This window comes from Ictalurus punctatus, chromosome 13, assembly GCF_001660625.3.
Source record: "Ictalurus punctatus breed USDA103 chromosome 13, Coco_2.0, whole genome shotgun sequence".
In the NCBI taxonomy this organism is placed as follows: Eukaryota; Metazoa; Chordata; class Actinopteri; order Siluriformes; family Ictaluridae; genus Ictalurus; species Ictalurus punctatus.
In genome coordinates, this window is record NC_030428.2 from 792,417 (window position 1) to 805,400 (window position 12,984).

A 12,984-nucleotide genomic window follows, 5' to 3' on the forward strand; every position below is an offset into this window, starting at 1 on the left:
AGTAGATATTCAAATTACACTGCTAAATATGACTAGCATTAGCTACGTGTACTAGTGCAAAATAGTCCATCAAATGTATTAGCAGGTGTAGCCTATACACGAGTCCACTATTGGTCATATCACTATTGAGAACATGCCCCAAATTCATTGCTTTAGTAGAATTTAATGGTAAGTGAAATGATACTCACATTGTAATGTACTTAGTATTTGTTCAGTCCACAGGTCCTCTAACACTCTGTTAAATGAATAAATGTAAATGTACTACAACGTAAATTTAGTTTTAAATCAATTAATTCAGAAATTACACACAATGTTAAGTTGATGTAATTATCAACATTATTATGTCAACACAACTCATCAAAATAATGTGTACGACTTTAAATATTTAATTAATTCAATAAATAAGAATTTTTATCACCCCACATTAAATTTAGATTGTGGGGGTTTGTTTTGTATAGCTCCGCTGTTAGAAAATACATGATGGTTGAATGTGAACATAAATGAGCAGAATGTAAGCTTGTGAAATAAATTCAACTTTATTGATTGCACTTTTGAGAAAATGGCATGACTTTGAATAAAATTTTACTGAAATAAATACTCTAAAACATTGATATACCCGAAGAAATGTAAAAAAGAAAACAAAAAACTTTTTACATACCTTCTAAATAGGTCCCTTTAGGAGGTAACTGTTTTAAAGACGGTGTTTTATAAGAAACGCGCGTATTACATGCCTTCTAAACCTAACCCTTTAGGATGTAAAATGCTGCTTAAAAGAATCAAGAGTTTTGTTTAAACTAGAAGACACATTTTCCGGGCAATGTCTTGTAGGCCTATACACGGTGTCCTACACATCTGAAGTGTGTGTGTATGTGGGTGTGTGGGTGTGTGTGCGTGTGTGTGGGTGTGTTAGAGAGAGAGAGAGAGAGAGAGAGAGAGAGAGAGAGAGTCATGTGTTTCCTGGGGGTTTGCTGACCAGACTGCTTACAGTGTGTTTATGTTAATGAATTAAGGTACGAGTCGTGTGTTTTAGGGTTTAACGATCCCTACCAATGTGTACATTTGTGGTTTAAGTGAATCTTTGTTTCTGAAAATACTTCTGTGGTAATTATCAGTTTGTGTAACTAATCTATCAGAAAATACTAGACCTGGTGACTGAATGTGGTAGATGTATTAGAATTTTGGACATGTTATGCATGTGTAGCTCCCTATGTGTATGATCTATGTGTAATCCTTCTGTCAAGAAATGAGCAGACTGAGGTTTGTGAAATAATTGAACTGTTTATTGGCTACGTAGTTGAGAAAAACACTGTGATGTGTAAAACATTTCTACAGTCCTTCAAGGCTGTATGATGTCGTTGTTCTCTTTTACTGAAAGAAAGGTCGAAACCATCGGTGTTATTCGTTGTGGAGACTGAAGTGACAATATGTCTGAAGAAAATTAAAATATGTATGACATATCCTACCTTCTAACCAGGTTATTTTAAGGGTGAAAAAACCTTTTTTAAAGACGGTGTTTTAAAAGAGTCGTGCATTTTGTTTAAACTATAAACAAGATTTCAGAAAATGGTTTGCCAACAAGGATACTTACACAGAACTATCGCTAAATACATAAGCTTTTGTCTATGTTTTGACATCCCATGTCCCAGCAGTACATTTATGACCTCTGATGACCATGTGGGTGTGCGGGGGTGGGTGTGTGTGAGAGAGACACAGGTGTTCTTTTGGGGGTTTTGCTGACCAGTGACTACGTTACTTAAGGTTTAAACATTTTTATTTTGTGATGGGAGCAAGACAAAACGGTTGTGCATTTGGTATGTGGTGATTTTAGAATTAGGCCCCAAATGTCAAATATGTTTGTGTATGGCTTCGTCAGGCAAAGATCACGATGGAATGGAAAGTGTATACAAGAGTAATTGGGGTGATCTAATGCTTAGGACTTGTACAGTACTTCAACTCGGGAACGTCCCACCATGGCGTTCAGAGAGGCATTATCTAAGGTACACGTATATATATAATATAGATCAGATCACCAGTCTGTCTTTACCCACTCCTGATCTGGGGGTTCGGGGGAGGGGGGATTACAGTTCAGGCATATTTCCAACAGAACAGAATATTAGACATTTAGTGTAAACTAGTGTTAAAAAAAAAAAAAAATCTCTGAAATATTTCAGTGAAAATAGTGGTCCATATTTAATGCATTATATTAGAAATGATAGTACAGTCTTTGTTGATCAGTTACCAACTCAAACTTTATAATAATTTGTTTAGGAGCATCTGAATCTGGCAAATAACTTTTATTGCATTTAGGCATACAATAAAGTTTAATAAAAAATTAGGAAGAAATGACTTGTGCACTACTGCTGCGGATATTAAGTCAAACCATTTTGTTCAAACTTCAGCCTGATCCATAGAGAAGCAGAAACTTATGGCACCTTATGAATACCATGTGAAGGATTACGTTGACTCGTCCCTTACGGTTACAAAGACATGTCCTTGTGCAGGATCACCTTCGCACCAGCATCGGACCCCTCTTCTCCCATTTCAACGTATAAGAAAAGGCAAAAAGTTATATAAGATATATAAGAATATATTTATAAAATATAACACATTATGAGGAAGAAACATAAAATATTATTTAACAAGGTCTGCCATTCAGCCCTCTTTACTGTAAGAGCATCATCAGTATTGTACAGCAGTTGGGGAACAGTAGTTAGCTTTCAGATGTCAGATATAAAACAACTTTTTGAGTCACAGTGCCAAACTACTGGTATTATATTCGGATCCTTCTTTTTCAGCAAGAAGGACCGGCATTTATTTAATAGACAGATGGTACAGCCATATACTTGGTCAGAGGATTTAGGAATTTCTTTGAGAAAGGTTCATTGTTTTTGTTCTTTTATCATAGCTTCAGTTTGTATACTTACTTTGGTTAGTGACTTAAACTGTTTTATTAGGTATGGACAGATTTCATTAACAGGGAACGATGATAGGTGAAGATTAAGTTGGTATGCGTGTACAAAATAAAACTGTCTATATGTATATTTGTCTGCTATGTATCTGTTTAAACACTGCTGTAATGGCGATATAAAGAGAGAGAGATACCCATTTACTAATTCATAGAACCCCTTTCCACCTTTTCAAGTTCGTTATTCATTTTTCTTTTCAAGCACCGTGTTCAGACATTGCAAATCATCAGTCTGAAGGTTAAGGGTTACTTAGATTTTTGCTTCTTCAGCATAAAAAAAAAAGTCTAAACATTAATCTTATTATTAAACTCAGAAACACTATAACTGTCTGGTTGTGATCATAATAAAAGGCAACGTGAAAGGTGACTTATTTCCCAATGAGATTTCTCTATGTTCTCTATGACCTTTCTACAGTATATGCCATTAAGTCCTAGTGTCCAGCCATCATTACAGCACGGGAGAGGAAATCTCGTTTATCAGATGTGTGATGTACGTCTAGACAATCTGATAACAAACTACACACACAACATTTATGTTGAGAAAATTCAGATTGATCTTTGTTCCCAAATAACACTGGATCAGATCCATAGTTTACAGCATCTGTCCCACACGTATTTAATCTGTATTACGAGTACTGAACAAGTTAGAGGAGGAGAAAATGTAGATTTACTGTTCATTGGAACTTAGATCTGTCTTGATTCATTTTCATATTCAAATTTAAAAAAAAAAATACATAACGTAACATAAAATAACGTATGAATGTAGGAACATGGATTTTCACCATGCGACTCTTTTCAGAAAATGGTCTTTCTCTGTTTCTTATGCACACAGAACCTACTTTTCTTTTCATAAAATCATACACCAATTTACTATTCCTGTATAGGGTTTGAGTAAATATAGATAAACTCATTACTGTACTGTAGCTCTCAGAGTTACTACACCACCCACTTGGTAATTCAGACCATAACCTCATCTCGTTAACAGTTCTTTCCTGCAGTTCAGTCTGTCCATAAGGAATAGGTACACTCAGTAACGATAGGGTTAGGCAATACGTGTGCATCACTTTGTTTCAAAGGTGGTGGAGATAAAGACACGTTGTGGAAAGTAGTAATACAGATATCATAACGAATGACCTGTTTGAGCTGAGTGAATGAAAATCAGTAAACTAAAACACTTTATTAGTGGTTAATTAACACACCCTATTGCATCCTATAAGAGATTAATCACATTCATAGACAACAAACGCAATTCTACAACATGGATCTACACAAAATTACATGAACACACAACTATCTGTGATAGCCATAGTCAGGAGCTGGTAAGGAACACTTACTAGCACAGTAATCTTAATAAGTATTTAAATAGATATGTTAAATAGATATGGTATTTAATAGATATGAGACTTTTTATGATGTAATAATAAAATGTTTTTTTTTTTAAAATTTGAATATGAAAATGAATCAAGACAGATCTAAATAAACAATAAAGTTCCAACGAACAGTAAATCTACATTTTCTCCTCCTCTAACTTGTGCAGTACTCGTAATATAGATTAAATACGCGTGGGACAGATGCTGTAAACTATGGATCTGATCCAATGTTATTTGGGAACAAAGATCAATCTGAATTCTCTCAACATAAATGTTGTGTGTGTAGTTTGTTATCAGATTGTCTAGACGTACATCATACATCTGATAAACGAGATTTCCTCTCCCATGCTGTAATGATGGCTGGACACTAGGACTTAATGGCATATACTGTAGAAAGGTCATATAGAACATAGAGAAATCTCATTTGGAATTAAGTCACCTTTCACGTTGCCTTTTATTATGATCACAACCAGACAGTTATAGTGTTTCTGAGTTTAATAATAAGATTAATCTTTAGACTTTTTTGATGCTGAAGAAGCAAAAATCTAAGTAACCCTTAACCTTCAGACTGATGATTTGCAATGTCTGAACACGGTGCTTGAAAAGAAAAATGTATAACGAACTTGAAAAGGTGGAAAGGGGTTCTATGAATTAGTAAATGGGTATCTCTCTCTCTTTATATCGCCATTACAGCAGTGTTTAAACAGATACATAGCAGACAAATATACATATAGACAGTTTTATTTTGTACACGCATACCAACTTAATCTTCACCTATCATCGTTCCCTGTTAATGAAATCTGTCAGTACCTAATAAAACAGTTTAAGTCACTAACCAAAGTAAGTATACAAACTGAAGCTATGATAAAAGAACAAAAACAATGAACCTTTCTCAAAGAAATTCCTAAATCCTCTGACCAAGTATATGGCTGTACCATCTGTCTATTAAATAAATGCCGGTCCTTCCTGCTGAAAAAGAAGGATCCGAATATAATACCAGTAGTTTGGCACTGTGACTCAAAAAGTTGTTTTATATCTGACATCTGAAAGCTAACTACTGTTCCCCAACTGCCGTACAATACTGATGATGCTCTTACAGTTAAGAGGGCTGAACGGCAGACCTTGTTATATAATATTTTATGTTTCTTCCTCATAATGTGTTATATTTTATAAATGTATTCTTATACATCTTATATTACATTTTGCCTTTTCTTATACGTTGAAATGGGAGAAGAGGGGTCCGATGCTGGTGCGAAGGTGATCCTGCACAAGGACACGTCTTTGTAACTGTAAGGGACGAGTCAACGTAATCCTTCACATGGTATTCATAAGGTGCCATAGGTTTCTGCTTCTCTATGGGTCATGCTGAAGTTTGAACAAAATGGTTTGACTTAATATCCGCAGCAGTAGTGCACGTCATTTCTTCCTAATTTTTTATTAACTTTTATTGTATGCCTAAATGCAATAAAAGTTATTTGCCAGATTCAGATGCTCCTAAACAAATTATTATAAAGTATGAGTTGGTAACTGATCAACAAAGACTGTACTATCATTTCTAATATAATGCATTAAATATGGACCACTATTTTCACTGAAATGTTTCAGAGATTTTTTTTTCACTAGTTTACACTAAATGTCTAATATTCTGTTCTGTTGTAAATATGCCTGAACTGTAATCCCCCCTCCCCCGAACCCCCAGATCAGGAGTGGGTAAAGACAGACTGGTGATCTGATCTATATTATATATACGTGTACCTTAGATAATGCCTCTCTGAACGCCATGGTGGGACGTTCCCGAGTTGAAGTACTGTACAAGTCCTAAGCATTAGATCACCCCAGTTACTCTTGTATACACTTTCCATTCCATCGTGATCTTTGCCTGACGAAGCCATACACAAACATATTTGACATTTGGGGCCTAATTCTAAAATCACCACATACCAAATGCACAACCGTTTTGTCTTGCTCCCATCACAAAATAAAAATGTTTAAACCTTAAGTAACAGAGTCACAGAGGGTGTATATATTTTTCCACACTACATGAAGTTTGGGGATTCTTATAGACTGTGGAACAGAAATGTACTCAGTGTGTCTCCGCCGTTTTATTTCATATTGGAGTACAACCATTTTTCTTTTTTACCATTAAGGATGAAACACTTGTTTCTTTTAAAATATCATCTTTAAATGTTTTTCTACCTCCTAAGTAAACCCTCGGACTTAAGACACGATCTTTGGAGTTGTTGACGCCCTGCTCAGGGTTAAACAACAACGTCTTTACATTACCTTCATTAATAAATTGTCAAACTAACATCTTGGTTTTTTTTTTTTTTTGAGCAAAAGTCAGGTCCTCTCTCATTTCAACAGGTCCTCTTGTTGGTGAATACACAGCAATCTTCTAAGTAAGGGTATTAGGATTTCTTGGAGCAGACATTGTAACAGATAGTTTCAGAGTTTCTTCTGTGTTTTAAGTACAACGTCTTAACCATTATTTTAACACTGAGACACACGACTCCCTTTAATTCGTTAACAAACACATTTGTAAGAATTCTGGTCAGCAAAACCCCCAAAAGAACACCTGTGTCTCTCTCTCTCACACCCACCCCCGCACACCCACATGGTCATCAGAGGTCATAAATGTACTGCTGGGACATGGGATGTCAAAGCATAGACGAAAGCTTATGTATTTAGCGATAGTTCTGTGTAAGTATCCTCGTTGGCGAACCATTTTCTGAAATCTTGTTTATAGTTTAAACAAAATGCACGACTCTTTTAAAACACCGTCTTTAAAAAAGGTTTTTTCACCCTTAAAATAACCTGGTTAGAAGGTAGGATATGTAATACATATTTTAATTTTCTTCAGACATATTGTCACTTCAGTCTCCACAACGAATAACACCGATGGTTTCGACCTTTCTTTCAGTAAAAGAGAACAACGACATCATACAGCCTTGAAGGACTGTAGAAATGTTTTACACATCACAGTGTTTTTCTCAACAACGTAGCCAATAAACAGTTCAATTATTTCACAAACCTCAGTCTGCTCATTTCTTGACAGAAGGATTACACATAGATCATACACATAGGGAGCTACACATGCATAACATGTCCAAAATTCTAATACATCTACCACATTCAGTCACCAGGTCTAGTATTTTCTGATAGATTAGTTACACAAACTGATAATTACCACAGAAGTATTTTCAGAAACAAAGATTCACTTAAACCACAAATGTACACATTGGTAGGGATCGTTAAACCCTAAAACACACGACTCGTACCTTAATTCATTAACATAAACACACTGTAAGCAGTCTGGTCAGCAAACCCCCAGGAAACACATGACTCTCTCTCTCTCTCTCTCTCTCTCTCTCTCTCTCTCTCTCTAACACACCCACACACACGCACACACACCCACACACCCACATACACACACACTTCAGATGTGTAGGACACCGTGTATAGGCCTACAAGACATTGCCCGGAAAATGTGTCTTCTAGTTTAAACAAAACTCTTGATTCTTTTAAGCAGCATTTTACATCCTAAAGGGTTAGGTTTAGAAGGCCTGTAATACGCGCGTTTCTTATAAAACACCGTCTTTAAAACAGTTACCTCCTAAAGGGACCTATTTAGAAGGTATGTAAAAAGTTTTTTGTTTTCTTTTTTACATTTCTTCGGGTATATCAATGTTTTAGAGTATTTATTTCAGTAAAATTTTATTCAAAGTCATGCCATTTTCTCAAAAGTGCAATCAATAACGTTTCATTTATTTCACAAGCTTACATTCTGCTCATTTATGTTCACATTCAACCATCATGTATTTTCTAACAGTGCAGCTATACAAAACAAACCCCCACAATCTAAATTTAATGTGATAAAAATTCTTATTTATTGAAATAATTAAATATTTAAAGTCGTACACATTATTTTGATGAGTTGTGTTGACATAATAATGTTGATAATTACATCAACTTAATATTGTGTGTAATTTCTGCGTTAATTGATTTAAAACTAAATTTACGTTGTAGTACATTTACATTTATTCATTTAACAGAGTGTTAGAGGACCTGTAGACTGAACAAATACTAAGGACATTACAATGTGATTATCATTTCACTTACAATTAAATTCTACTAAAGCAATGAATTTGGGGCATGTTCTCAATAGTGATATGACCAATAGTGGACTCGTGTATAGGCTACACCTGCTAATACATTTGATGGACTATTTTGCACTAGTACACGTAGCTAATGCTAGTCATATTTAGCAGTGTAATTTGAATATCTACTCTTTAGTTTACCGTAGCAGTGGATAAGAAGGAAAAAGTTTCATTTGACAAATCTGTTCATCTAGAGAGGGCTTTTCATTTGTGCTATAGGAAAGATAAGCATGATTACATTCCTGCTTATTCATGTAAACCTCAACTACATTGTGTAATCTAATTTCATGTATTGATACATTTTTTATTTTATTTTTAAAAATCTTTTGTCATTCGCACACGTAGCCTTCTAGCTCCACAGCCTTTGTACTGTGGATAGTTCTATGAGAGAGATCAAAGTAGTAGACACAGAGTGTTTATTTTTTGTCTATATTGCTCATTTCATTCAGTGCTTTAACGTCTATAAATCCTGCAGAGATGTTACGTATGAGATTTGTAATGTAAATCACACTGGATTTTACTTACTATTGTTATAAAACTTAAAACATTTTCCCGGTTTAAAAGACTGCATTCTACTGCAGACAATCTAAATGGAGAAACTTAATATTAAAAATGATTGTCAACTTAACAACTTGTGTTCATAATTATGGTAATTTAGTACATAACACTTAAATTCCTTTTAAATAATGTGAAAATAAAGTGCGTTTGTGTGTGTCATATTTTTGTTTGGATGTGTAATACACATGGCTGTACCATGTATAGTAACATTTGTGTCAGGAATGGATGGGAACCCGATTTAACATAACTAGTAACGTTTCTGTCACGAATGGATGTGATCCAGATTTAACATAACTATATATATTTTTATGACCTACCACAGAGAGTTTCATATTCTATGTGAAAAGAAAGAACATGAGTGTGCAACGTGTGTGGGGTGGAAAACACATGGCCGCACCATGTATGGTAACGAATGGATGTGATCCAGATTTAACATAACTATTAATATTTTTATGATCATTACCTTTGATCTAGATATAGAGTTAGAATGTGTATCTTTTTGACCTTTGACCTATACCTGTCAAAACTAAGGTTACAATATATACAAAGTATCTCTCTCTAACAGTTAAGTAGCTTGCTAGCACTGCGCTAACACTGCAGTACAGAAAACCTGGTACGGAGCGTGCAGCAGATTTAATAACCTCAGTAAGACCAGTGAGAGATGTGTCATGTGAAGTGTGTAAAAACACTCGTTTGTTTTTGCAATTTTAGTCTGGATATCATTGATGATCCTGGAGGTTCTAAGTGCATCAGGGTCGATCTACATCCATTATGTCTTTGTGAATAATGTGAAAGGTAAGTACCAGTCCTGCTTCAGTACTGTTTATTGGTAGAGGAGATGCTTTTCCACTGGATCGTCCTCACATGGTTTCATGTACAAAAGAAGTTATAAATATTATATAATTAATCAGGAAGCCAAGAGGAAGAAGGTAAGAATAATCCAGTACAAAATCACGACCATGTGTTTTATCTTTCAAAGTGTTTTACTGCAGTTCTGTGGTGAATTGTTTATACAGTAACTCTGTCGTGATTGCACTTGTGTAAAAATGTGTCTTTTTCTCACTTTGTAGAGCGTGACGCGCTGACCTGTGTGACTGCATTCCTCCACATCTTGACCGCGATGATCATGTTTATAAGTATAAAATATTCATCAGGTATTCATTACTTTTCTCATCCTTTTCAAATACTTTTTATTTTAATAGCATGATTAAAAAACTAACACATTCAGATCATTTCAAAGGAAGTGGTTTAAACTTAATTAAAAACTAAACATAAATTTTAAATCCAGTGTTATATTAAGCAGCACACATAAGACCTGCACTACCTGAATAACAGTAACATTATTTTTATTTTATCAGAGGTTAGTTACAATAATTAGACCACTGCTCAGGTGAATTCTCAAATCAGAAAGTGTTGATTCATTTTCTATAACAGTACGGACCTGAGTATTTATGACTGTAACATAAATGTTTATATTCATGCACTCACTGCAATACTGAAAGTTATTGTTTCTGTAGTAATAGCTCGTTCACAAGTGGAACTTCATTGGTATTGTTGTTATTGTTGATTGTTGTTATTGTTGTTATTGTTGATTGTTGTTGTAATTGTTGATATGTGTTTCTGTTAGGAGACATTTCTTTAACATTTATGGAAGGAGTATTGAGTAGGTGCTGTGTAACAGTCAGTAATTTCCAGGTTTTTGTGATGTAAGAAAATTACATCAAGATAAAATCATGTTAGAACCTTTTCTGCCTTTATTGTGACATTTTAACCTGCTAATTAAAGTGAAAAACAATAAGAATCATTTTAGGGGAAAAAACCCCAAAAACAAAAAACTTCCAACCCCCAGGTTGCATAAGTGTGCACACCCTTTATAACTGGGAATGTGGTAGTGTTCAGAATCGACCAATCACATTCAAATTCATGTTAAATACTGATTAGTGTACATCTGACATCAATTAAAGTGACTGATTAACCCCAAATAAAGTCCAGCTGTTCCTGTAGGATTCTCCTGACATCTTCTTGGTAATATCCATCTGGAAAAGTCCTGGACAACAAAGAGCTTACAAAGCAAAGCAGTTACGAGATCTCATTGCTGAAAAATATCAGTCAGGAGAGGGCTACAAAAACAATTCCAAGGCATTGGATATTCCATGCAACACTGTAAAGACAATAATCAGCAAGTGGGGAAAATTTTATTACAGTAAGAAAATATTACTAAGAACAGGACGTCCCTCTGAAATTGATGAGAAGACCCGGGGAAACGGCTACAGCAACATTAAAAGATTTACAGCATTTTCGGGCAAGTTCTGGTTGCTCCCTACATGTGACAACAATCTATGTTATGGATTATCGGGTAGGGCGGCAAGACGGAAGCCTTTTTCAATCAAAAAATTATTTTAAAAAACATCCAATCTCCCAAAACCATGTGGAGTAATGTCCAGTGATCTTATGAGACCAAAGTAGAACTTTTTGCCCAGAATACCAAAAGATAAGTTTGGCTAAAAAAAACAACACACAGCACATCACTAAAAGAACACCGTCCCCACGTCCCCATCATCCCCCGTTTTCATTCAGCTGGAACCGGGGCTTTAATCAGGGTGGAGGGAATAATGAGTAGCTTTGGCGTAAAACCTTAAGGCTTCTGATAAAACACTTAAAATAAAGACGAATTTCACCTTTCAGCATGATATTACACACACCTTGCAGGTGCAACCTAGACACATTATCTGTGATGTAACCTGGGGTCATCGGGTGTTTCAGGTCTTTCAACATCATACACTATTGCCCGGGCGACCCAGGCAAACCCTCTTCAGCCAATCTCAATGAGCAGGCAGCGGGTCTTCTATCACCTGCTATGGCATTCACCTGCCAACTCCTTGTACTTGGCCCCATTCCGTTCAAATGCCTCTTCCATTCGGTCCTCCCAGGGCAGAGGGTCCACCTACCTTGATTTTTCTGAAAAGAGGACCATGTCAGGCCCAAGTGTGTTCATGGTGGTGGTCTCTGGGAATTTAAGCTGTATTCCCAGGTCGTCCTTTACCTGGCAGTCCCAGTTTATTGACAGAAGTCCCCCTGCTGGGTTCCTGCCCCGTAGTGGTTTCTCTCCAGCCCTAACAACTGTGATCAAGCGATCTACCAGTGCCTACTGAGAGAGATCCCTGTGCTGATGGCTTCTGCGATAACCATTAGCACCTGGTCGTGGTGCCACCGATTACGTCCCTCTCCCAAGGCTTCAGGCCAGCAACTTAATATGTGCTCCAGAGATCCTCTTCTTTGGCACAGAGGACATTATAGACTGGTTGGATAAGGAACTGGATCTGATGTAGCTCCGCTTTCGACAACTCTGACCACAAGATCTTTCAATCCATTACCTGTTCCCATCGAGTCCATGCCCCTTGTTGTTGGATCCTCATCATCCTGCTGATGTGTCTTTCCTCCACCTCTGCTCGAATTTCTTCTTGGACTAGTCGACATCTGTCCTTTCCCTGGGCCTTGCCGTATCGAGGTCTTTGGATCCAGCCAAGCCCTGCATGTCCTGACACCACTGCCCCTACCAGCACAATATGCCGCAGCCAAGCTTCAGCCTGGTCGAGAATCCAGAACTAAGTCGAGGTTTAGTTCCAAGTCCAGAGCTAAATCCAATTAAAAATCTGCGTGGTGACCTGAAGAGGGCTGTGCAGAATGCTTTTGCAAAGAAGAATGGCAAAATATTGCTAAGTCGAGATGTACCAAACTGATTGACTCTTACCCAAAAAGATTGAATTCTGGGATAAAATCTAAAGGTGCTTCAACTAAGTATTAGTTTAGTTTAGTTTTTTTTACCATTTTTTCCCCCTAAAATGATTCTTATTGTGTTTCACTTTAATTAATAGGTTAAATTTTCACAATAAAGGTAGAAAAGGTTCAGACATGATTTTATCCTCGTTTAATT

At 36.1% G+C, this 12,984-nt stretch overlaps 1 protein-coding gene across 5 annotated transcripts in view; it reads left to right on the forward strand.

Moving 5' to 3' along the window:
- The window catches only part of LOC128634448 (uncharacterized), a 55,826-nt gene that overhangs the window by 39,846 nt on the left and 2,996 nt on the right, over window positions 1-12,984 (forward strand). For 2 of the 5 annotated variants that reach the window (XM_053685023.1, XM_053685022.1), the window contains exon 12: window positions 10,121-10,204. The exons of the other annotated variants lie outside the window; for them this stretch is intronic. In XM_053685023.1, the coding sequence (XP_053540998.1) occupies window positions 10,121-10,204 (84 nt within the window). The remainder of the gene's footprint in view (window positions 1-10,120; window positions 10,205-12,984) is intronic. 5 annotated transcript variants of the gene reach the window in all.